General features: G+C 40.6%; 2 protein-coding genes across 3 annotated transcripts; one reads left to right on the plus strand and one right to left on the minus strand.

Moving 5' to 3' along the window:
- On the plus strand, positions 1-25125 carry TRAPPC3L (trafficking protein particle complex subunit 3L). Its single transcript, XM_013175541.3, has 5 exons — positions 1-1007; positions 5906-6003; positions 8870-8969; positions 23276-23461; positions 24221-25125. Exons 1-5 carry the CDS (start codon positions 966-968, stop codon positions 24338-24340), a joined length of 546 nt encoding a protein of 181 aa, XP_013030995.2. The 5' UTR covers positions 1-965; the 3' UTR covers positions 24341-25125.
- CALHM5 (calcium homeostasis modulator family member 5) lies at positions 5407-22073 on the minus strand. Of its 2 annotated transcripts, XR_010830406.1 has the most exons (3): positions 21142-22073; positions 11017-17902; positions 5407-10925 (listed from the first exon to the last, which is right to left on the minus strand). XR_010830406.1 is itself a non-coding variant. In XM_013175540.3 (2 exons), the coding sequence occupies exons 1-2, from the start codon at positions 21679-21681 to the stop codon at positions 17513-17515; spliced, it is 930 nt and encodes a 309-aa protein (XP_013030994.1). In that variant the 5' UTR covers positions 21682-22073; the 3' UTR covers positions 5407-17512. The 2 variants fall into 2 exon arrangements, 1 of the variants encoding a protein (XP_013030994.1); XM_013175540.3 differs by having other exon boundaries at positions 5407-17902.
- Positions 25126-26563: the final 1438 nt, after the last annotated feature.

Raw genomic sequence — 26563 nt, forward strand, 5'->3', positions numbered from 1 at the left:
CTCTCCTGAGAGAACTCAGTGGGAATGTATGTGGAAAAAAGTGCTACAAGGAAAGACAGCTATCAGATTCATTTTTAAATTTCCTAGTGATCATAGCCTAAATCTGTGCTAAATCTGAACTAATTAAAAATACCAAAATTACCATATATGAAAATAGGAAAAGTAAGGTGAACCTTCCTGGATGTTCATAACAGGGATGTTTACAAGTAGGGGTAATAGCGGGCTAAGAATAATGTAAGATCTGCTAGAAACATTGATTATGAAAGTGCTATTTGCCAAAGTTGGCAGCTGTAGGGGGTACCCAGTTTATTCCTCTGGGAATCTGGGTGCTCTAGATCCACCCCACCAGCTTTGCACACCCAGTACCACGATGACAGTAGTGCTTGTAACCTGTGATCTTCCTGCCCAGGCAAATGTTAACTCACCAGACTACAGCTGTCACAGCTAATAGAAGACTATTGCTCTTTGAAGTTGAAAATGATCAAATTTTAGTTACCTTGTACATCAGTATCATGTAATTGTGATTTTATTCTTCAGAGAGGGAGCATTTGTTAACTCTCCAGACACCAAAACCTGACACAAACAACAAAATGAATTTGTTGTCCCTAAAAAAAAATAAGACCTGCAAACTCTTGAGGCTGCCTGGTTTGACTTTCTGTAGATGTTTACCGTGCACTTAATTACAGCCCATTTTTACGGATGGAGCAGTTGTTTATGTTGTGTACAGGGGAAGATCTGCTGCCAGTCACATTCCCAAAGGGCTCAGTACACGTAGAGAATAGGAGGAGCATCAGCAGCATTACAGATTGCAGTGAGCACATCTCATGTAAAAGTCAGAAGAGCAGAAAAGAGAGAACTTTAGAGGAGGGAACGAGAAAATGCGGTAACTGAGAGAAGAACATGCTGCTTGAGGAAGAAAAGCTATAAGCTGACAATCACATATTTCAAGCGTTAACACAAGCAGCATGTCACGGCCACCAGGAAGAAAGCAGGACAGCCAGAAAATAGTAAGATATTTTTGTGATGTGCAACTGAAATTGTGCATGGAGTAAAAATAAGTTATTATTGTATTGATGTGTTTTGTGCAGACGTGTTTCTGAATAGCTTGAAAGGACGGGGATGAGTCTGCCAGTATTAGAACAGAGGTGCTGGCAGCATTTATATCTACAGTGGGGCTCTCTGGTGGACTGCCAACAAGCTGCCAGCTATTAATATGTGGCATTTAAAAAAAAAAAAGGCAAACCCATAGGACTTGGAGTCTGATTTTGAGCAGTAATGCTAAGATTTGCTTTAGATACATTCATATCTCTCCAGCTACCTGGAGATATGACATGAAATTATTTTCAGACAGTCCTTCAGTATGAATCCTGAAGCCAAAACTCTGTTCTTATTTTGGAGAAAAGAAGTGATGCCAGCCTCGTCTCTAGCACATGAACAATTACAGGAAGAGTTGGTTCATCTGGGGCTGCAGCATACCTGGCACCTGCTGTGTGCCCCATAGATAGCAGACCATGTCTTCTTTTGGGTTTGTGTTGCATGAGCAGCGATCCTTCTTCATCCTTCTAATGTGACAGTTTTTCGTGCACGAGGAGTGCACTGTCACAGGATCTCAACACGTGGCTTTAAGGCTGAAATCTGAATCTTGAAAAAACAATGGCAAAACTGTACCCCTTGTCTTTAAATGTTGGCTTTGACCATTGATCATTTAGCACAGAATTACATCAATTAGAAGTTATGTAGACTTCCTTTTCTTTTTTTTCTTTTTTTTCTTTTTCCTTCATCTTAATATTGTCCTAAAGCTCAGGCAGTTATTTTAAGCATGCAAAATTTTCCCAGGAGGACTTCAGCTGCATGGTCATAAAAAGGAGTATTTTGTGCCATTAAAGATATCAATTATTGTTCTTCTTGTTCTCTGCAAGTGGTATTTAAAATATGAAAGATTCACATAACAAAATTCAGTTTGGAGGACCCTTTACTTTTAACCATTTTTTCTGAAACCTATGTTTTAATCTTACTACTTAGCATCTTCTCCAGGAAAATGGATGTTTTGCTCTGTTTTAAATCACCTGCAACATGAAGTGAGTCACCTCATCCTGTATGATACCATTTCTTTATGCTTCAAAATTCCTTTCAGTGAGAACTAGTCATCACAGTGGCATAGGGCATTAGCCATAGTGTTTCTAAAAGTAAGGATTCGCTCATCAACAAACACAGTTTTGTCTCAGCCAATACGCTTTGCAAAGGTCTGGATAACAAAGTCAGTTTTAATAGCAATAAATAAACAATTAGTTCAAAAGTCAGCAGGATTAGTGAAAACTCCTTTTGTATGTAGCTTCAGGACTATATACACTCTCTTAACAAAGGTCACAGCACCCTCCACAGTTCTGGTCCCCCACTGAGATGTCTTCAGTCACCAACACCATTCTGCAGTCACATGCTCCTATCCACAATGTTTTTCTCATATGACATTCATATGATGCTTATCTCTTTTCTCTTCCCCATTATACCTTCAGTTCTCTTCTGCACCCCCATCTTAGTGACGGCAACTGTACCATCATCTATCCTGTTACCTCCAGAGCCACCAATTTCCATAGTATGTAATGATTCTTCATGTGTGTATACCTCCATGAAATGTGGTTGAGACTATATAGCGAAGTCAGTAACTTTTAGGAAAAGCCTGATAGAAGGACATGTAAACCTAGAAGGGATCATGTAAACCTCACGTCCTTAGGTGATCTGACTCTAAGCTCAGATTCTTGATGTTCCAGGTCAGGAAGCAGCATGAGGGTGAACAAAGACGGACAGAGGTTGCTGTTAGATGGGACAGTGATAGTGGCAGTTGACAGAAGCTGACAGAGGTAGTAGACAGGGCTTGCACAAGGGACTGTACTGTGCTCAGTGCTGGAATCGGGAGAATGGTGGTGCTGTTTGTACCCCACTGGAGATGGTGAGTCCTGGGACCCCCTGCCAGCCATCCTTTTGTTCTTGCCACCATGAAACCATCGTATTCGCCAAGGGTGAGCTGGTACAGTGAGTTCTCCAGATCAGGATTTCTACACCTTCGATTGCATTCACAATGTATCCCCACATCGGAAATGACTGATCTAAATGTCTTATAGATTTATTATAACATATTGCATAAGGTGAGGTACACTTGCTTTTGCTACAGATGAGGCAATCACTTAAGAAATCCTATGTGCTGAAGGAGCCTGTGTAGTGGAAAAAATTATTCTCATGGAGAACTTCAGTGTTCACTGTCATTACACACTGCTAATACTAAGTTTATTCAGAATCTCTATTTTTGTTGAAAATTTCTAACTGTATAGGAATAATTTACCATAAATACAAAAGAGCAATATAGAAGTAAGGCCACAGTGGTTTAAAAAAAGCAATAGTACTATGTTAGAATAGAAAATGTTTGCATCCAAAAGTATAATTATGACACACCTGTATATATATAACAAGCTGAAGAGAGATTAAGTTGTCAGTAAGGAAAAGAGAATATAAGTAATTGTAGAAAACTGATAGCAAAAACAAAGTGAATGTATAACTGGGCACTTAACTGCATTTTTTACTTTATCGTTAGTTCTGAAACTCTAAACAGGCTTAGGAAACACAGAATCACAGAATCACAGAATTGAAGGGGTTGGAAGGGACCTCAAAAGATCATCGGGTCCAACCCCCCTGCCAAAGCAGGTTCCTTAGAGCAGGCTGCCCAGGTAGGCGTCCAGACGGGCCTTGAATATCTCCAGAGAAGGAGGCTCCACAACCTCCCTGGGCAGCCTGTTCCAGTGCTCCGTCACCCTCACCGTGAAGAAGTTCTTTTGCATATTGGCATGGAACTTCCTGTGATCCATTCTGTGGACATTGCCCCTTGTCCTGTCCCCACAAACCACTGAAAAGAGGTTGGCCAAATCCCTCTGTCTCCCACACCTCAGGTATTTATACACATTGATTAGATCCCCTCTCAGTCCTCTTTTCTCCAGGCTGAACAGACCCAGGTCTCTCAGCCTTTCCTCACAGGGAAAATGCTCCAGTCCCCGTATCATCTTTGTGGCCCTCCGCTAGACTCTTTCCAGGAGATCCCTGTCTTTTTTGTACCGGGGAGCCCAGAACTGGACACAGTACTCCAGGTGAGGCCTGACCAGGGCAGAGTAGAGGGGGAGGATCACCTCCCTTGACCTGCTGGCCATGCTCCTTTTAATGCATGCCAGGATCCCATTGTCCCTCTTGGCCACCAGGGCACACTGCTGGCTCATGGTCAACCTGTCGTCCACCAGGACCCCCTGACACATGAACACGAAGTTTCTAAGACTGAAGTCTGCTCAGAAGCAGAGGTCTAAGTGCTTAGAGAGCTGTAGGGTCAAAGAAAGAGTGAGTTTTGATATGAGTTGGGGGCAATGGAGAACTTCGAGAAGGCTCTAATACAATGTACCTATTTCTGAAAATGGAAAATTTGGTGGGTGACAAAGGTCTCCACTGGAAAAGAAATATAAGAATATAATATAATTAAAGTTAACTTACCTTAACTTATGGAAAAAAAATACTGTGTCAAATAAATAGTTTCTTTCTCCAACACATTGAAAGAGTGGTCAGTAATGCAACTATGTTATTATATTTTGCTTAGGTTTCTCTAAGGCATTTGTCTTGTTACAACACAGATTTTTGTTGAGACTAGAACAATGCAGAACCTGTACAACATCCACTTGCTGCATTAAGAACTTGTTAATGAGAAATTGGCAAAGTGTGCAATGCTATTGTAAACAGGAGTTATCACCCTGGAGAGTTTCAGATATCGTTCCACGCTACTTAACATTTTGAACAGTGACATTAAAATGGAAAAATTTATTAAACTCCAAGCTGTTGATGCAATGAGGGCAGGAAAAGGTCTTTCCACCAAGCCATTCTTCCTGTTCTATGTTTTCATTGGCATTTACTATTATTTTTCCACAGACTATAAACAAAAAGCACCTCCAGCCTGCCCACATGCCACAGGCCTGTAGCACTTCCTTGAATTAATTCCTGTCCAAGAATTTAATGAGTGCCAATCTCTTAGGCCTAAAGGCCAGCTGCTACTCCTGCTAAATACAGTCAGTTCTGTAGTGCCATGGAGGTGATCTGGCAGGATCCTTCCCTAGGGGAAAGAAGTTTCCCAATATAAGGACATAAAACTAATAGAGAGTGTCCAAAGGAGGGCTACAGATATGGTAAAAGGTATAGAGGACAAGACATATGAGGAGTGGCTGAGGTCTCTTATTTTGCTCAGCCCAGAGCAGAGCAGGCTGAGGGGAGGCCTAATGGAAATGTCAATGGGACTGATTCTTTTTTGTTTTGCTCATTGTTATTCTTTACACTTGTGCTGAATTATAGATTTTTTTCATTATTCTGTGCTAATAATTTTTAATCTTTTATTTTGTTTATTTGTTTGTTTGGGGCGGGGGGGAGGGGCAGCTGATGATCTGAATCAGATCAATCATACCTTTGTGAAAGAATTGGAATTTCACTGTATATACTGTTGTTCTTATTATAAAGGGACTAATAGCTCATTGCATCATTTATTCTTCCTGCAATTAAATGCTTATCATTAATTTTGGGTGGCATTTTACAGCATTTATCAATTCGGCATTCATATGTGCTGTTACAGGGCACAAGAATGTATCTAATGAAAGTAGCTCTATCCCAACAAATGGTATTTCTTACAAACAAAAATCCCTGTACAGAAACTAAAGTGATGATCAAGTCAGGCTCTGTCACTTAAATCATGGATTTCAGTGATTACATGTCAAGGACAGCAGCTTCTTTATTAATGTAAATGGTATTTTTGTTTACTTTTAATACAGTAGCAACTCAACACCGTGAAAACATTTAATTATAATTTATTTCAATTTTCATCTTTTTCTGGCAGAGCAGAGAACTTTTTGTGCTCACGTATGGGGCTTTGGTAGCCCAGTTGTGTAAGGATTATGAAAAAGATGAAGATGTCAACACCTGTTTAGATAGAATGTAAGTACTACATTAAATATCCAGCTTCATTGATAATGCTATTTGTCTACCTGTGTATTACCTTTTGTATTTGTCTCTTAAATTTATGACTTCCAGCACTGTCAAAGATTACAGAGAGCATGGGGGTAAGACTTGATATTCTGTCAACAGAAATAACATTAATTTGTGAATTATGATGAGCAATTAACCTTTGAATTCTCAGAAGAAGGGTGTCAGGATTGTTTTGATTGTTTACCCTTGTTCCTTGTTAATCCTTTGTTGAGCTAGTTAATAATATAGATTTCTAAATGTCATCTCCTATTTTCATACACTCATTTTCAACTTCCATGCAAACTCTCCTCTTCTTTTCTTTCATATCTATGTTATTTCAATCTCCTCAAGCTTTTTACTTCTCACAGGTGTTTCCTAGGTATAACATGCATTTGTGTGCCTACTGTCCATGTGGCCTTCCCAGGGCTTCCACTCATCTAGCAGCGCTGTGGTTTTGTGACTTGGATGCTAAGAAGTAATCACACTACCAGGCTCCTTCTGTAGTCAACAACCTTCCTTAAGGGTGCAATTCAGGTGTTTCACTTGGGCACTTTCAATTAGCCTCTGACCATGGATCTGTTTTCCCCAACTAAGGGTCAGTGGGCCTCTTATCTTTAAAAAGACCATACAGCAATGAGTGACATAGCACAAATGGTCAATGAGAAACTGTTTTTTTTATACAGATAACCGCTTTGGAAAATGAAGATCCTATGTGGGAACATGCCATCTTTACTGAGATTCCTAGGCATTATCACAGGAGAAATAGTATCACAGAAAATCAGTAAGAAATTTTGAACTAGTTAACAAGAAGGTATAATAAGATGCTACTCAGAAGAGAAGGGCTCATGTTTTCAGGCAAAACAGACATGCCAAAGATTTACAACAATCATACTAGACAGAATACCTAAACAGTTTACTCTTAATCTGAAAACTTGCAAATAAGTTATAGTCCAATAGCTATTGATGGAAGCGAGTAAAATCATTGATTTGAAAAATAATTTATTCACAACTAAAAAGGGACAACATCCCTCAAATTTTTATTTGATATTAATACCTCTTTCAGCTCTGATGAAAATAATGAAAAGAAAAAAAAAAAGAACAACAAAAATAGGCTTATATCTGATGCTATGGTAGCAATTAGGAAAGGGCAGTTTTGGAAAATGTGGATACATATTTTGCTCTTTGTGGTTTTGTTCTTATAGCTGTTTCTATAAGATCTTTTTGTTTTTCTCAATAAAGAAAAAGACTCGATAAAATATTAACAGTTTTCATTGAAACAATATGATCAGCTTATTTCTGTGATGATAAAAGCAGCCCATCTTGAGGAAGAAACAGATTAGCAGACCTGTGACAGATGGGAAAGGTATTCTGATCTCTCTAGATATGTATATACATACATAATCTGTTGTGAGATGGGTGTTTTTCACTATATAGTTGCCAAGTAGCAGCTTGCCAATTTATTATTGTTTTGACTTTGCAAATCGAAGGCATAAAAATTGAAAATAATCTTGTGCATCACTAATGCATACCTTGCTAACTGCTGATGACATTTACCAACATTATTGATACTGATACTTAGGCAATAAATAAATATTTCATCATTTTCTGATGAGATTCTACAGCTTCAAACCTCATACTGCCAAAAACACTTTCTGTCTTGTCATCACATTGAACATCAGATCACTTTTTGGCTTCTTGTCAAAGATGTGGTACAAAATCACTAAGAAACTCCATTGACTGCCGCCTTCCCTGCAAAGGGTTTGAGGCCTCTGCCAAACAGGCAGAAACTAAGAATATCCACGCATATGGGCTTGAAAGATTCCTTAAAAACATTTCAGAGTTGGTTCACATTCTTTCATAACATTTCTGTCCATCTCATAAACTTTCATTTTTATTTCAAAAAATAAAAAATAAAATGCTTGGAGCAATACAGGCATAGATATTGTGCATACTGTGTTGTTACTGACCCTTGTTTTTATGTGAGAGCTAGAAATATGTACTTGCTTAATGAAAATTTTCATTAACTTTCGTTCTTTTTTACTTCGTTTCTCTGAATTTGTAGTGTTTTAAATACAAATAAAGGTGGTGGTACACTGAAACTGTATGTTAATTGGAAACTTCTGGATATGTTCTGCAACTGTTAGATGGAGGGAGATAACATATTAGAGAAAAGGTAAAGAAGGAATTGTGGAGGAAAAGCAAAGAAGGAGGTGAAAGGATAAGAGGATAAAGTGAAGGAGATAAGGTGTGTATCCCTTTCTTGTGAGTTTGCCTGACTCCAGAACTCTGCAGTGAGGGTGCCCAGGAATTTCTGAAGCCCATGCCAACCCAGAGATGAGTGCTATGATTTGAAGGAGCAGTTGCCTTGCTCTCCTTGGTGTGAGATGAACTCTGGGGATCACATAAGAAAGGAGAAAATCCTGTCCTGTGTAGTCCTATCCTATTTTTAGTGACAAAACAGTATTAATTTGCATTCATATGTGTATTATTTGTATGGTTTTATATATTATACTCATATATCTGCTATCTCATTTATTCATATATGTAAATATAAATATATGCATGTGTATATAGTCATCATTCTTATGATGCTTGCAGGGAATATCATGCTTAAAGGAGTATGGTTCTTTATATGACTACATGAACTACATCATACTGTGCTGCAAAACGTGGTAGAAATAAAAATCTAGACCACAAAAATCTGATGTCCTCAAAACCATTCATTCAGAAACATGCAGGTGGTTTGCTGAGAAAGCACAAGAGACAGATTTGGGAGATGGTAGATGCAAAAAAAAATCCTCTTTTTGAATGTTAACATTCTTTGTTTTCCCCTTAGGGGATACGCCATTGGCATAAGGCTGATTGATGATTTTTTAGCTCGTTCAGCTGTGAAACGTTGTCGCAGTTATTCTGAAACCGCAGACATGATTGCACAGGTAAATAAGATTTACATTCTCTAGAGCTTTGTCACTTTCAATGGTCTTAGCTTTTCCCTCCTCCTCCATCAGTTTGTTCCAGAACAGTTATCTACATTTCTTGCTATATCATGAATGTCCTGACAACAACATCAAAAAAGACTGTTCTCCACAACCACACCCATGGTTCCCTTGTGTGAAATACAGCCTTTTCCGTATTTACAATCTCACATCAACCAGTAGCTCATACAGGTTCTCCTTGAGAGGAAATATCAGTTCCTAAAACACCAAAACATAGCATAAAAATGTGATGCTTAATGAGATGAGAATCTTGCAGTCGGTTTTGATAAACCCATGATGGCAAGTTTAACATAAAGAATCATCAGAAACACAGAACTGGTTCACATGGGTAATAGTTTTGTATCTGAGTTGAGGACACAGACAACAAAGTGAGAGCTGTGAAAGGGTGCTGACCCGTGATCTAAACTGACCTTAAAGTCATTTAACTTCAAATTTAAGTCATTTAACTTCAAATTAAAGTCATAACTTCAAATTATTCATTAAATAACTTCAAATTATTATTATCCCTCTTTTTTTTTTTGTTTCTTTTCTTTCCTAGGAACATAAATGGCTTAAGTATCTCATACAGATTCTTAAAATTTGATATCCTTATTCCTGCCATCAGAACTCTCTTCAGCATTTCCATATTATCTCAGATATTTTTTAACCTTAGAATGGTGATACTGGGAAGAAGCTGCAGGATTTTCTGCAAAAGTAAGACTCAGCAATGGAAGAGAAGAAACTTAAGAAAGGAAAATGAGAAACATTTCTCTCACTTTCCACCAATCTAACAATAAACTAAAAGAAAAAATAATAATTGTGGGTACTTCCTCCCTTTTTGATGGATAAATTCCTTTTGAGTAGTCTTTCACAATACTGCCAGTCAGTAAAGATCTAGGAGAAAAATTAGTAGCAATAATGAAGTTTCTAAAGACATAGCTTTGACCCCAGGGGCAAGTCTATGGGAAACTTGAAGAGAAATCCATAGGATGTCTAGCTCTTCTAGACTGCAGACACACTGTAAAGGAGGTGGTAGTTCGTGGATATGAAGTTGGCTCAGACTGATACCCACTCAGATCATTGTGAATGATTCATTTTGTCCTTAACGATTTTCATCTATGAAATGTTGTCAGTGAAGATATGCCTGAGCTTTCCCAATGGTAAAAATTAACCACACTTTATAACAAAGAACTGTTTGCTAGGTGGTCATTTGCTTTAAGTGGAGAGATCAGGGAATCAGTTAATACACCAGAGATTTGTTTACAGGGGCTTGTTTTGGAAGACAAAAGTATGTCTGGCATACTTTTTGGGAATTACTTAAGAATTACCAGCAGCATCAGCTAAATATGATGTTGACTACAGAGCTGGGAAACACCAGGCTGTTTGTACAGTCTATACAGTATAGACACCAGACTGTCAATACTAAGGCAGCAGTGCATGCTAGTAGCACAGGAGTATCGTATGTCTAAGTGATTCTGGACGGTACCAGGTAAGGTGTGATCCTGCTCACATTCGTCACACCATTTCAGAAATACCTAAGTTACGTCTGACTGAAGTGGTGGGACAGAAAGTAGTATTATCATTCCAAAAATACTTGTCGTAGGGGAACTGATGGCTGTCATAGAAATAAAGGGCCTCTTTGCATTTCCTGTTGTAAGTATAGCTATAAAGTAATTCACTGCACATGCACACATGCAAAAGACACACACACATCATAATCTGCCAAAGTTTAAAGCAGAAGCAAGTTACATTATAAAAAGCTTGCCATATTCGGCTAGCTCATAAAAGAGTAGAAACTACATTTTGTCCTGAAGCAAAGTGTGCTTTGGAGTCTCAAATCAGAATAATGTATAACAAAGCCTGTCCTTAGCAGTAGCTGGTCCAGGGTGGAGGATCCACTCGTGGTACTGAGGTCAGCTGAATGAAAAACATAAGGGAAGCAGCATTTCAATCACTGTATTAAAACATGCTGTCTCATTAGAAGAGTGATACCAGGCTGCAAAATCACCTTGTTGTTCTATTTCATGTTCTTCTTCGGGTGGCGTATGTTCTTTGTTTTCTCCTCATTTTCATATATATGCCAGATTTCTGTTTTGCTGAGTCTTGCATTTCCTTGTGGTTTCCTTATATACAGTTGCTGTAGTATAGCTGAACCATCGTTGTCCAGTACAGGAAATTCAACAACAAAATACAGTGAGAAGTTAACCATCAAAGTAAGGAAAAAGATACCATTTCGCTTTTGCTACAGGTTGTACATCAAAATACACTTAATGAGAGAAATCATATTACTCAGAATGATTGGAACAAAATTTAAAACAGAAAGGCTCTTGAAAATTCTGTTTTCAGCAAACTAAAAAAGGAGTTCTGTGGAAGTATATTCTTTCTGAGACAAAATATATGGAAAATGTTTTCACGTTTCTTTGCCAAGTATTTGTGAAGTAGTCTTCAAGCGCATTTTTCTGATGTACATGCCTATGAAATATAAGCAAAATGACCCAGGGAGTAACTGCAAATACACTGTTGAAGTTGCTGGTTCAAAATTACACAACTTTTTACATGACCTCTTTAACTCTTCAGTAGCTGTGCTCTCAACAAGGAAAAAAAATGTTTAAATACTTCATTGCACTAACTCTTAAATAGAAATCTGTTTGAAGGTGACTGTGTAGAGTAAGACCGGTTAAAAGGTTAAAATAATTAAGACAGTTAAGCAGTTAAAGTAGTTAAAGCTAACCATCTTGTATGCATAGCTGTTATCCTGCAGTCCTTTGGAAAGCAAAGACGAAGTCTGCAAGGTCATGCTGTGGGTGTTTGCTGGAGAATGTTTCTGTGTAAATGGAAAGAGATGAAGCAAAGGAAAAAGCATACAGTGAGGAGTATAAAGCCAGCTTGCTATACTGAGAAATAAATAGTGGAGGAAAGCTGTACCTAAGGCAGTCATTTTCTGTGATCCAGTGACTCAGACTGCAGAGCCTGGGATTTACTGCTAGTTTACATGGGACTGAAGGAGGGCCAACATTGTTTGGTGATGAGCCAGAGCCCTTCTACACTGAGTTCCCATGGTGCCCGCTGACTCCGTGTGTTGATGCTGTGACTTTGCATGGTTGCAGTTGGGACAGAATGAAAAAAGGCAAAACAGGCCATGTAAAAACAGGCTTTCTGCTAACTGGCAAATTGGTGTAAGAGAATGGAAACCATCTGAGAACAAAGCTCAGCTGAAGAAATATCATCCAACACTGGATTCAGAGTTTGGGTCGGGGTATAACTGAGGACTACTTTTCATAGAATCAGAGAATTATATGAAACAAGGGTGATAATTTTACACTATAAACCTGCAAAAATCAAGGTTTTACTTCAGTCCCTCCTCAAAAGATCCCAAGCATCACCAATCTGATTTAAAAAACAAACAAACAAACAAAACCCTCAAGGTTTATATCAAATCTTAGATCTTCTAGGATCCTAGACCTAGAAGCTTTCATAGCACAATGCCACCATGCCCCAGGAGGGGTTTGTGTGTGATACAGATGGCAGCAGCCAGACAATACCCATGAAAGTCTGACAGAAGATGACAGAGTTCACAAAGCTGGTAAATGTTGTTTTACAGATCTCACCAGTGAGAGGGAAATGCAGATTGCTGTGCTAAGTGGCAAGCAGTAAACTGAAACGTGAAATGCTGCACTGTAAAGAGTAAAGGAAAGTTTGTGAGTACATGGGATCAAGAATACATGACAAGGCCTTTGAATTATTTTATTCTTCCCAAACACTGACTGTAGAAAAGTACTAAGAATGAAAAGTATGCCAGCAAAAAAGTTATTTTGGCTGCCCACCCACTTCTAAGTAGATGAAGTAACCTCCTTGATTAATCTTCTTGTTATATCATCTGATTTTATAGTTTTATTTTTTTAACAGTGTCAGTTACTTTGCACCATTACTTGTATATACAACATTTTGTAGAGTTGTATATACTACTGGGAACTCTTCACTACAGGGACTGGTAAGTTAGTGGATTCCCAACTGTTTCAGTAGTTGTAGAATGCATCTGATCACCATCAAAATGTCACCGAATTTTAGTCTTGCTGCTGGAGAAACACAGGCTGCTGGATGAGAATCTCAAAAAGGGCAATCTCACATTTTTATTTGTTGAGTGCAGAGATTTCTTGTTTGACGTTAAGCAACACATAATCTCATAGAATAGCAAGACACATTTTTGAAAGAAAGACAGCTGTGCTTTTTTGCTTTTTATGGGTTCATTTTAATGGCTGGCTATGTATGTGTCTAAACAGATACTCTTTTTTTATTTCATTTCATAAAAATAGCAATGAGGCAAATTTATGGATGTAAGTTTCAAAATGGTTCATTCGTTTTAATTCCCTCTTTTTTTGGAGTCCCAAAGAAAGATTGAAAGGCCGTTGTTTTACCCTCAGAGAAGCTGTACATCACAGTTTTAGAGGAATTTCTCTCCAGTCATAGCCTGGTTTCAAAAAAAAACATTCATTTCTTATGTGTTCAATGAATAATTTATATATGCACTTAAATTACTTATGAGAGTGAGACCTTTTAACAATTTGAACTTTATAGCTTTTCAATGTTGCCTTAATTTGGTGCTCTATTGCACTGCAAGCCGGCTACTGGCTTTGCATAGTTTCCTTGCAAGTTCTCTTTTACACCGGAAATTTTAACAATAGGATTTTGAAAGATTCGTCATAACATAATGCAAAACACAGCTGAAATTAAATCAAAAGCACATGAGGGCCTAGCACATTTAACCAGTTACTGTCTCGTAACAAAGATCTGGAGTTTGATAGAGGGGCAGATGTGTACTGTAGTAGGAGAGTTAAAAGTACTTAATGGAGAAAACTGGTTTCTCACTGAGGGGAAGAAATAAGTAAACTGAGGTAAAGAACATGGAGTAGAACTGAACAGACATTTCCTGCTTATTTGTTCATTCATATTTGATTGGCATCAGAGTTAATGCAAAATCTAAGTTTCCTAAGATAAAATGTTGATTCTGCTTTTTTTTTTTTTTTTTTTTTGATCACTTTGTTTTGGATCGTGTTGAAAATGAGCTGCTGTGTTAGCTACTGAACTTTAATTCAGAGACAATGTTGATACAAAACAGCCTTTATAATAGCTGCTTGAGGGACAGAGTTAAATTTGCCAAAATCAGATTCTAGCTGTAAAAATAGGGTCAAGCTGGGTTTTATTTTTGTCTGTTTTGATAGAAGTATTCCAGGAACCGCATGGCAATTGCATTAAATCACAGACATTTTGGAAAGACAACACATTTAGAATAGCACAGCCCTGGGAACAAGCATCAGCAAGGGGCTGAGGCGCCTATGAGGCACATACTGCAGCACTCAGCATTCAGCAGCTGCTCTTTGAGGTAGAGACCAGGCTGTGAGGCACAGGGAAAAGCGGGTACAGGAGAAACAGCTCCCTGCAGCTGGCTGGCCAGAAATACCAGCTTTGTTTCATGCCATGGGGCTGGTAATTACAGCCTGCCCCCCGGCAGCCCAGGCTGGAGGACTGGTAGGTTCAACCAGCACCTCCTGGTGCCCTCAACACCAGTCATCTGTGAGCATGCAGCAAGGTAAGGGGGAGAAGAAGAGAGTAGACCTCAGTTTTGCCATTCCATGGGAAATAAGAAGGCCAGGCTGGGAAATACTCCCACTTCATATGTTTCTGACTACTCAGATGCAGAGCTTTGAGCACTCTCCTGAAGAAGAAAAGGTTGCCTAAGCCAGAGGTGGGACCCTTCAGTCCTCCTACCTTTTCTTCTTCTGCCACGTACACTTTCACCCTTGTGTCCCAGCTGTTACAGGACAGTGAAGTCCTCATCCTTACATCAGCCCACTTGTTCCCCATACCTACTGATGATCTCTTTAACCTACATAGTGTCCTCCCTTTTGCAGCCCAAGTTGCTTTGGTTTTCTGCGGTACCAGGAAGGAGGGAGGTGTACAGATAAGGCAAGGGAAGTGAAGCAGTAGCCCTGGATTTTCTTTCAGTAGGTGTGGGGTAGAAACCTTCATGGATTGAAGGGGTTTAGTCTTTCCTTTCAAACTGCATGTGGTAAACATTCTCATCTTCTGCATCAATGCTTAATAAAATGGCTGAGCCTCTGGGGTCAACCTGGAGCCTCTTTCTGTGTTTTGGCCAATTTGCCACAGAACACAACTATAGCTCTTGGAGCTTGGGCAGAACCCAGAGCCTCCTCCTTCACTGACTGGCTACTTACTGTTGACATTCTCTGTACAAGACCTGTGCTGGAAACCAGACAAAAGCACTTCTATTCCTGCCTGGGAGTCATGGAGTTGTAGAGATGCACGTTTAAATGGATGAGGCAGTGTGGAGATGGCAGTGCCATATACCCAGCACTGCAGGTAGTAGCTCCCTCTGGGAAACCACTGAAAAACACTCTCACTTTTAGTGGGGATTAATTTGGGAATTGCATTTTATTATTTTAATAAACATTCTGGCAAGTACAAAACTGATTATATGAAGGTCAGAAGAAAATAGGTAAAGAGAATAAATCAAAGGGAGTGTGAAGTTGTTACACAAATAAGGATTAGGTTGTAAACATTTTTCTGAGTGAGATCAGAAGATCCATGACATGGGCTTTTACAAACAGCATCCTTCCAGTCTGTTGTAATCACACAGTCCATTATGCTCAGAGCTTCCCACATGCTTTGGCCATTTGCTACCATGAACTTAGCAAATTGAAATGCTGCAGTTCTGTGACCACCTGCAGGTCTGACTTACTGGTGTCAGATGTGCCTGCTGTTGGGACTTTTATGTTGGCAGTGTTGCCTCTTTGCTTTCAGGTGCAGCAGGTACATTTAGGCATGCAACACGGTCCAAGTCTGCTGCAAAGTGGGGCAGCTGGGATAAAAAGAAATATAACATTTGCTCAAAGACCAACAAATCTAAGCACACAGAAAAAAAATCTAAGCAGATAGTGGAAACAGGTCTTGGATTTTGTATTTTTAAAAAGTAATGGTCTGTAAATGCAGATAGTTGTGGTGTTGTTAGTTAGCTTTTTTTTTTTGCTTTTTTTTTTTTTTTCTGAAGACACTCAGAGAGTATGAGAAGAGCCAGGCAAAGCATGTTGGTTTGTTGGTAAGAGCCTGATTCAACCTGTGCAAAAATATGATTCTTTGCAGACTCAGGGAGATTGGCAGTAAAATGCTGCATAAAAGCCTACCCAGTCACCCCGGGGAAAGAAACTTGGCAGAAACTTTGTGCCTCTTTTACGCAGAGTTTGCAAAGGCTCAGGCAACCCGTGCGAGAGCCACATGGTGAACCCCATGTGCAAGAGCTGAAGCACAGGTCTGCGAGGCGAGAGGCCTTTACCAGAAGTAGGGGTTGTGCTGCCACCCCACCTGCCTGGCCTGCCAGCTCCTCTGCTCCAGACATGTTCTACATTCCCTTAGACACTAAAAAAAGTCAAAACCATCCCTCTGCAAAAACATTTTCTTGTCTTAAAATGTGGAGTTTTCTTCCAGGGCCTCTGTTGTACGCTGGCTGCAGGCCTGGTACAAGCAATGCCAGGCAGCTCTATGGCCAGCATCTGGAATATGCTCCAGGCAGGAGCTTTGTAGCAGTACGATGGGAAGCCTCCCAGGTTCTCCGTGGGAGAAGATAACGCCAAGTAGTCTCTAGAGACAAAATATCACTGGTGCATTTTAAGTATCGTAACAAAGCTTAGGCAGCTACTCTAGTTCTGTTTGAAAATACTATTATTATTATTGTTGTTGTTATTATTATTATTATTAACAAAGACACAGAAATGTCAAACTATTTGGGAATCTCAAGTTCTTGGTACCCAACACTTTGACTGTAAGATTTGTCCAAGAAATTACCTGGCACCTCATTGTCAAATGAGGTTGCTCCTCCATGTCTCAGAAAGGTATCTCAGGGACAAGAAGGCCAGGGCTGAACAATGAGGCCATCCATGGTATTTTAGGTGCAACAGGAGATCAAAGACATTGGGACGCATTGAGTGACCAAGTGCCTTGGTGCCACATAAAAAAAAAAAATTTAAAATTGCTGTACCTGAAAGTGCCCTGGAAGGCACTTTCTGGTGGTACTTACTGGAAGGGTACTTTCTGGGGACTTTCTGGGGACTGTCAGAAAGCCACACATCTTCTATTATTTTATACACCCATTTTGAATTGTATTACTTTATGACAGTGTTTTGATTTACATAGGACAGGTGTGCTATAAGGCCTTTTACATAGGATATTGTTTAAACCCTCCCACAAGTCACTGTTCAATTCTCTTGGCTTTTGTTCTGGAGCCAGCAACATTAGCAGAGCATGAGTCTTAAGTGCCAGTGAGGACTACAGTCTTTTCACTGTTGTGCAGAAGTAATTTAAAAGACATAAATATAAAACTGGGAGGGAAAGTGATCAAGAAGGAAGAGACCATTGTGAAAAAATATAGATTAAATCAGCTGGAAGTATGCTATATTAGCAAGATATAAAAAGGCTGAAAATATATATGTGATCTATGGTATTTCCCTTCTGTCTACAAATTCTAGTGTTGTCTCTCTTTCCTCATTGATTTCTTTCTGGCCTTCTTCAACTAGCCTGTGAATTGTGCTGTAATGCTGTTTGCTACTGCTGAAAGAATAGATCTGGGAAGCATCTTCCCATGCCTGAAAAGCTGGCAGGGGAATAACCTCTGGTTTCTTGTTCTCAAAAAAGCACTTCAGGTTTCGCTCGCTCAGCTTGGTGGCATACAGCTGGAAAGTCTGCTCCAGTTGCTCCTTCTCCTTCTCGGCATACACCCTCCAGAACATCAGCTGGAGGTGGCTGACTTTTGACTGGCAGCTGGCACAGCAAGTGGTTAGCAGGGAGAGAACGGCCATAGTCACTATCACACACCAACCTAAAATCTGGGGGGAAAAAAAGGAACAGGTGTCAGGTTAAAGAGGCCCAAGTGAAAATGCTATTTAAATCCAGTGTCCAACAGTGACTGCTGTTTGTACAGAGGGCCTGCTGCTCCTCTAGGGGACCTACCCCAGACACCACTTCCCAGTTTTCATTTGGTGCCTGCCATTAGTCTTAATGGGCCTTCCACATCTGGACCAAAGGGAGGCAGAAGAAGTCAGGGCCAAGGCTTCTCCATATTGTCTATTTTGATGTCTCTTTCTCAGGAAAGTGAAAGACAGTTGTTCTTTAGGTAGAACTCCACAAAAAGTTGGCTTATACTAGAGACTGTCTAGCCACAGAGACAGGCTTTGTCTCAGTTTTTAAATGATCCTATTTATCAGGGAGTGTAGTGATAGGACAAGGAGTAATGGCTTTAAACTAAAAGAGAGGAGATTTAGATATAAGGAAGAAATTTTTCACTCAGAGGGTGGCGAGGCCCTGGCACAGGCTGCCCAGAGAAGCTGTGGATGCCCCATCCCTGGAGGTGTTCAAGGCCAGGCTGGATGGGGCTTTGGGCAGCCTGGTCTGGTGGGAGGTGTCCCTGCCCATGGCAGGGCGGGTTGGAATTAGATAGTCTTTAAGGTCCCTTCCAGCCCAAACCATTCTGTGATTCTGTAATGAAAAGAACTTGAGTAATAACTGCTGAAGAGACCAGAGCAAATGCAATGACAGGTTCAGGAACAGAGGATCTCAAATCAGACTTCAACCACAACACCACCATGCACAAAGAAAAATCCAAGAGAAGTCTGACTGATCAGTCAAATAATGTTATGGCTGTATAGTGTAACTGTAAACAGATTGGACCTGAGAGCAGAAGTAGTGTCTTGACAATTTAAAGATGATTTGATGAGAATTTATTGAAAAAATTTAATGGTCCGGCATGTAGTATATTGGAATTGCTCACTGAATTCTGTCACACAGAGGGAAAAGTGCACAAGTCGAATAAGATGTCATGATCACCAATTGGTATAAGGGTTTCTATCTCCTGAAAGCATCACATAGAATTACCCAGTAAGATTTAACATTAAGACACAGTTCTGAATTGTGATTAACTACATGGGTAGGTGATTTTTATCTCAGATTAATCAACTTTTTATATTGTGACCAATTTAGATGTGTTTTGTTTTCAGACTTCCTTTTCATTAAAACAAAACAAAACCCTGTTTTAACATAAATTAACTAGTGGGAATATAAAAGTCTTAAATTTAAAAAGCTTCTCCTGCCCCCCCCCCCCCAATTATTTAACTAGGAGATTCTCTGAAATCTAACCTATTCCTCTGAACGTTTTTTGACATTAACAAATCAGCCCTTTGTAGAGGAAAATCTTTTTTTTTAATGCCAAAACTCTTTTAAAATCTTCCTCTTGCCCAGTCCTGTGAGAATGCTGGGAGGAGAGGGTAAGAGGAAAAAGAAATAGTGCGCACATCAACAGGTCTGTCTTGGCACTGAAACGGAGCCCAACTCGTCTTCACACTGATTAGAAATAGTTCCTCTGTTTTCAGAGATCCCTCGAGGTTTTTTCGGCATCTCTCAAGTTTTTGTTTGAGCAAATTCTGGTAGGAATATTTTAAAAGAAAGAGTTACTTCCAGGATTAGAGCAAGAGCTGAGAGCAGAAAAAATGTGCTAGCAATTGTTTTTGTAGGATGTTCTTCTTTAAGGAGAGCAGGGGTATGAATGTCAATTTTTCATGCTGAGTACCACTGGTCTAGCCAACAGCTTTACTCACCTACTCCACTGCAATGTGGACATAAAAAAATGAAATGAAATAAAATAAAATGAGATAATTTTTTTTTTTTTTTTTTTTTTTTTTTTTTTGCAAATAGAGGAACAAATTCCAGTGTGGAACGGATCTTTTAGGTTTCAGAAACCCATATGAATTAGAACTGATTTCCCATGCACTGTCTCTATGGGGAGTTGCAGCCTGCCTCATATGAACACTTGCAGTGATGTTGGAAAAATAATGGCCAGTAAAAGTCTGTGTTTAGCTGATGGAATTATAGAAAGTTTCCTCAGGGAAATATGTGAAACCAGGAAGCCTAACAAACAATTGTTTTGGGGGACTGTTATGGAAGAATGGCTTCATGTACTTTCATTTTCTGGTCACTTTGTACTAACTGATGATATCTGTGGGTATTTGAGATATTGCTCTTTTTAGCAGCTTTTCATTCTTTTGCAGCTTGGAGAATGAACCTATGTATTCCCATGCTATTCCCACTCTGAGCCTTTGGTCTTTCTATTTCTTTCTTCATTATTTCCTTCTTCACTATTTCCTATACATAAAACTGCAAGTCTTAGAACTATTTGTTACTTCTTTCTAAATCTCTCAATTAAATTGCCCTGCCTTCACTGCAGTCTTTGTCTGCATTCCAGTCCTATTTGCCTGAGGACTTGAAAATAAAACCAGGTCTTGGGTAGGAAACAGTTCCAGATGGACACAATTGTCTGGCAAAAACTTGCTGGCTCCACAGAATGTTTCTTCTTCCTGCGCTTTGCTGACAATCATCTTTCCATCATTTTCTGTAGCACTTTTTCTTTTCTTTTTTTTCCTATGTTTTGATTTGATTTTTTTTTGTCTTAAAATTTACTTACATTAAAATGCAACGAACAGAAGTGTAACACAAATATAGTAAAATGTTATCATGTTATCTTAGCTTTGCATAGTTTGGTTTTATTTTAGTGTTTCTTCCTTCCTTCTTCCAAGCAGGACAAAAGCATGCTCTCTTCTGGCATCATAAACTTGAGAAATGCAAATAGAAACAAGTTAAAGAAATAATGCATCACAAATCTGATTTTCCAGTATTTTCCCACTGCTAATGATGCAACATTTCTTTACAGTGTCCATAATAGTATCAAAAAAAAAAAAAAAAAAAGGAAACTGTGGTATGGATTTTTAGTTGAACAGACCCCTCTGGGTGATATCTGTTAATCTGGCTTCCTAAACAACCCAATAATGTTTTTCTCTTCAGAGCTCTCTTCTTTCAGAAAGATAGCTTTAAGTTACCTGGCCTTACTGATCCTGACTTCAGTGGGACCCCCAGGAAACACATCATGGCTCAAACTGAACAAAAAGTTTATTTTATTTGGCAGGGCTGCATCATGCCAAAATGTGGTTTATGTGGAACCAACAGTTTTATTTTAGCACCTTCCACAACTGAATCACAGAAGTACAAACTCTACGGTCCTCTTATTTGTTTTTCTTACCTGTGACTGTGCCTGAAGAGTTAGCTTGAGTTCCTCGCTCTCTGAGAAGGGCATGGTGCTTTTGCCACAGGCCACCTTGTGCAGCTCCTCAAAGCACTTCACAGATTTGTTGCGGCAAATGGAATCTAAGTAGGCAGGATTTCTCAAGCCACTCATGGCACATTCATAAAAAGTCCCATTGAGCAAAGCCACAGAAAGCCACATCACTGGGGCTACCAGAGCATTTAAAGTGATCTGTCCAAAGATGTAGAAGAAATGACAGATATTCCCTTTGGGAAATATTTTTCTGGGGTTCACCCAGCAGCCTGTGAAGAGCTTCCAGGTCTTGCTGTTCAAGAAATATCCAATGACCAGCAAAACAAAAGCTGGGGAGAAGAGAAATACTAAACCATACCTGAAGTTTTCATTGCTGCAGGGACATCTGAAAGCAACAAGAGAAAATACACGTTCACTTCCCAGCGTCAGCAAAGCCATAAAACTGTAACCAATAGCAGTTCTCCGGTTTATAAAGAATTTCAGCATTGTTTGGAAACCATCCATGTCCGATGATACTCCCTGAAGAGGTAAAAATCAAAACACTTGTATCTTCAGCTGTAGGAGTCTGTAGCCGTGTGTTAGGGGAGGGCTCTTCAAGGGAAGCACAGCCTGCTGCCAGCCTGGCTGCTTCAGCGCTGTCTAGATCCTGTAATGATGTCACTGTCTGTACAAATGCACTCACATTGGACCCCTCCACGAGCAGGGCAGAGGAAAAGCACACAATGCCCTGTTATCAAATACATTTGCAGTCTCGGCAGTCTTATTCTTTCTTTACTTTTTTTTTTTTTTTTGGCTGTAAATAGAGAGCAGAGTAAATGCACACACTCACCAGTTGCAGGAGTTCCTGAGCTGTGATTATCAAAGTTGCCAGCAATGTAGGGAAGGACCTAATATGGAGCTAATGGTCCCAGAGGAGCGTGACGCCACAGAAAGCACAAGTTATAACAATAAAACTGGTTTGTATGGGGCTGTAAGCAGAGGAACATCAAGGACAGAATAAGCAGCCTTACACTGTACTTCTCTGGAGCAACACATAGCTCCAGATTTCTGTCTCTGGTTCCAGTGGAGCGCAGAAGAGACAAATCTAGTTTAATCTCAAGCCTGTCTGCCCCTTAGCCCTATGTACCTCAAGCAAAGCTAGTCTGCAGGATGGTGCATCCTATAGTTTATTCTCTAGTTTGCACCCAGTAGATTCAAACTGTAGAGTTTCATAGAATCATAGGATGGCTTGGGTTGGAAGGGGACCTTAGAGACCATCCCGTTCCAACCCCCTGCCATGGGCAGGGACACCTCCCACCAGACCAGGTTGCCCAAAGCCCCATCCAGCCTGGCCTTGAACACCTCCAGGGGTGGGGCATCCACAGCTTCTCTGGGCAACCTGTGCCAGGGCCTCACCACCCTCTGAGTAAAGAATTTCCTCCTAACCTCTAATCTAAATCACCCCTCTTTTAGTTTAAAACCATTCCCCCTTTTCCTATCATTGTCTGCCTGAGCAAAAAGATGCTCTCCATCTTTTTTATGTCCCCTTTCAGTATTGAAAAGCTGCAATGACTTGATCCTGGAGCCTTCTCTTCTCCAGGCTGAACAACCCCAGCTCCCTCAGCCTGTCTTTGTAGGAGAGGTGATCCTGCCCTCTGATCAACTTCATAGCCCTCCTCTGGACCTGCTTTAACAGCCCCACATCCTTGTGCTGGGGGCCCCAGACCTGGATGCAGCACTCCAAGTGGGGCCTCACAAGGGCAGAGTAGAGGAGTACAATCCCTTCCTTCGACCTGCTGGCCACTCCTGTGTTGATGCAGCCCAGGATGTAGTTGGCCTTCTGGGCTGCAAGCACACGCTGCTGATTCATATCAAGCTTTTCGTCCACCAGAACGCCCAAGTCCTTCTCTGCAGGGCTGCTCTCAGTGAGTTCCTCTCCCAGTCTGCACTTATGTCCGGGATTGCCCCGGCCCAGGTGCAGCACCTTGCAGTTAGACTTATTGAACCTCATTAGGTTCACATGGGCCCACTTCTCAAGCTTGTCCAGGTCCCTTAGGATGGCATCCCTTCTTTCTGGTGTATTGACTGCACCACTCAGCTTGGTTTCCTCCTTTTGCAGGTTGCTTTCAAGATGTACCTTGGGGTCACCCCCAGCGTGAGCTGCAGTAGCGCTGCAGGTAATGAATTCTCCTTAATCCTTGACAAAAACCCATTGGTGGACTTTGTGGAGGAGCTGCCAGCGGAGCGAGCGTCCCTTTGCTATTGCAACCTTCTCTGTGGGGTGATTCGAGGTGCCTTGGAAATGGTAAGGAAGTGCACATCTATTTTCTCTGTTCTTTGGTAATGAGCAGGGAGGGACACAACACCACGAAAGCAACACCACTTGTTCAGATAACTGAAATAACCTTAGTAGTGTTCAGCCTCTCTCTCAGATTAAATGTCTATATTGGCATAGAAAGGGCCAGGCTGATCCTGGATGCGAAGAAGCACGCAGCTTGACTCACTGAGCTCTGTCTCAGCTGCGCTCCTTTGGTGGCTGATGGAGCTGGGGAGTCAGCTAACACAAAGTGGCGAGAGCCAAGGGGTCATGCTGCACTTCTCATTTGATCCTTGATCCTGTATCATTTTCCTGCACAGGCGTTACCAGTAATAGCCATCCCTGTTTCTTTCCAAATGTATGAAAACAAAGCATATTCGGGTCACAGCAACACAACTGCAGATCAGGTGAAAGAAAGAACCAAGTAATGTTAAAACCCAAACATCAGAAGTGTATCAGATGGCATTCCAAATTTAATATCTCAAAAATGTAAGTCCTCAGAACAAAGCAAAACAGTGGCATGATGATTAACACATTATTCAAGTTCCAGTGTACATAACCTTCCTTTTTATTAACTTAGTTTGGAAAGATATTTTTAAAATTCTAGAAAGCTGTTTCTTATGAAGCCTGTGAAAGAGGGTCCTCTTGTGGTGAGAGATAAGAAGATTGTTACACTGGAGAAAAAAAAAAAAAAGAAAGAAAAAGGAGTATTTCTTTGCTTAACTGATCAAACCTGCTTCTTTCTAGGTTCACTTAGCAGCAGAAGTGACCTTCCTACAGGACAGGCTGAAGGGCGATGCCGTGACAGAAATAGGAATTACGTTTTTAAGGAAGGCTGAAGACAGAAAGCACAGAAGAAATAAATGAAAGAAATATTGGGAGAAACCTTTGCTAAGTGATATTTTGCACCTTTTGTTTCTGAAGACAATGTATAGGGTAGAAATGTTTCCTTGAGTCAGCTGCACCACTCAGATGTTGGAAGGGTGTAGAGAGCTGGGAAGCAAACACAAGGGCAGAGCAGGGGGAGAGCAATCTTACTTATCATGACACAGGTATTGATGCTAAAGATCAAAGGAGCCTTGCCCTTTCTTCTCACATAACCATGCTCTTGAGCTCACTGGAAGTTTTACCTCAGTATTTAGTGCATGCCTGATACAAATATTCAATCAGACAGCCTGCTGTTTTCAGCTAAACATGACCATCTATTTCCATCTTGTTTGTTGGTGATTAAAAGCATGGCTGGTAAGAGATGCTTTATTTCCCTGTCTGATTTGGGTTCAGAATAATAAATCCTTTTGCTGTGACTACCATATGCGGTTTCTCACTGTGAAGTGTATGCTTAGGTATGTGATGATTTGCCACTCACGGTTCTTTACACGAGGAATCCTTCTGCCTCTGATACCCAACAGACATGCAATTTGTCTGGTGTGGGATGTGGTGTGTTAGGGCTGTTTCCTCTGGGCTGAGGTGCCTTGTGTGTGCATCAGGCAATCGTGGCAGTGCTGGTGTTGCTCCAAACTTTAGCTTTTGTGCCATTCCCACACTGGCCAGCTCTACAGGAGCACTGATCCTCTGACCACGCTGAAAAAAAAGCATAGCATATTTAATATATAACCACTGTGGATCTATATTTCAGCTAAGGAAACTTCAATAAAATGTCAGTGATTGCCATACAACCAACTTGCTGGTCAGTGTGTGTGTTCTTACACGACCTTTGTCAAAATCTTCCTCTTGGCAGTGGACTTCTGTTATCACAACATGACAGAATTAGAGAAACACCAGTCTCACAGGCACTTGGGTTACGGGAAAGGTTTAATGCTGTCTGGTGTTAGGAAAGAAATCTGGGTATAGGTGGGAGAAAAGCCCAGGTCCCAAATCCTCATGCAGTGCCCTACCCACAAAGCCAGCTCACCGTAGACCTTTAAGAGATCAATTTTACGCAGAGTAAAAATTAAGCTTTTCATTACTCAGCCTTGGGCTCAGCCCAGTGTGCGGTAATTGCTACAAATAACAAGTTACAGCATGTAACAACACATTAAAATGCTCAACAAGTTCTCCAATTGCTTTTTGTAAAAATGGATCTTCAAGTTAGCGTGGAGTTTGCCTGATTTCACTGCCTGTGCAGGAGCCCTCAGCAGGTTTTTGCTGGTTGTGCCCAAGCTCTTTGTGATGGACACTTGGCAACTCTGCCTGCCCACAAAGAGGTGCTTTCCAAGGCAATGGCCATTTTTCCTCTCTCTAGCGACATCCTACCAACAGAATATTCTGTTTGTCATTATCTGCAGAGTGAATAGCCTGTTCCATCCTTCTTTTGTGGGATACTATTCTCTTAAACCTCTGTTGCATTAGACTTTCACACAGGTGCACACCCCTTCCTTCCGTGCCAAACATTTGTGGTGCTACTCAGTGTAGGACTTCAAAGCTGCTGCTTTCTATATTTCAGAATAAACAGCCCAATAAGACCTTTTCTGTTATTTAGACTTGATAAGGTTTGGAAGATAAATTTCCACAGTGCAAATGAACATATAGCAGAAATGTCTGAGCCAGTCAAGCCAGCGCAGATCTGAGACTGAGCCTGGAGATAACATGATACTGCCAGACTGGACTGGGTGCCAGTTCATACTCATTTCACCTCATTCTGGTGAAATCAGGCATCTGGTCCTACAGCATTTCCTCCTCTTGGCTCCCCACTGCCTTCCCTTGTACTGGGTAGGCATGCTTGATGTAAACACATTGTTCTGCTTTGGTTTTACATTTTCGTCCCACACTGAATCACCTTGTCTATTGTATTCCAAAGATTCACAGAATCACAGAATTGTAGGGGTTGGAAGGGACCTCAAGGGATCATCGGGTCCAACCCCCCTGCCAAAGCAGGTTCCTTAGAGCAGGCTGCCCAGGTAGGCGTCCAGACGGGCCTTGAATATCTCCAGAGAAGGAGACTCCACAACCTCCCTGGGCAGCCTGTTCCAGTGCTCCGTCACCCTCACTGTGAAGAAGTTCTTTTGCATATTGGTGTGGAACTTCCTGTGATCCATTCTGTGGCCATTGCCCCTTGTCCTGTCTCCACAAACCACTGAAAAGAGGTTGGTC

The sequence above is a fragment of the Anser cygnoides genome, chromosome 3 (assembly GCF_040182565.1).
Source record: "Anser cygnoides isolate HZ-2024a breed goose chromosome 3, Taihu_goose_T2T_genome, whole genome shotgun sequence".
Lineage (NCBI taxonomy): Eukaryota > Metazoa > Chordata > Aves > Anseriformes > Anatidae > Anser > Anser cygnoides.

Excerpts from the sequence above, each read along its gene's own strand:
- CALHM5 (XM_013175540.3), bottom strand. The coding sequence starts at position 21,681 with ATGGATGGTTTCCAAACAATGCTGAAATTCTTTATAAACCGGAGAACT. Across the intron at positions 17,903-21,141 it reads CTCTTCAGGCACAGTCACAG|ATTTTAGGTTGGTGTGTGAT; the intron begins GTAAGAAAAACA and ends TTTTCCCCCCAG.
- TRAPPC3L (XM_013175541.3), top strand. The coding sequence starts at position 966 with ATGTCACGGCCACCAGGAAGAAAGCAGGACAGCCAGAAAATA. Across the intron at positions 1,008-5,905 it reads AGCAGGACAGCCAGAAAATA|AGCAGAGAACTTTTTGTGCT; the intron begins GTAAGATATTTT and ends TTTTTCTGGCAG. Across the intron at positions 8,970-23,275 it reads CCGCAGACATGATTGCACAG|GTTGCTTTCAAGATGTACCT; the intron begins GTAAATAAGATT and ends CTCCTTTTGCAG.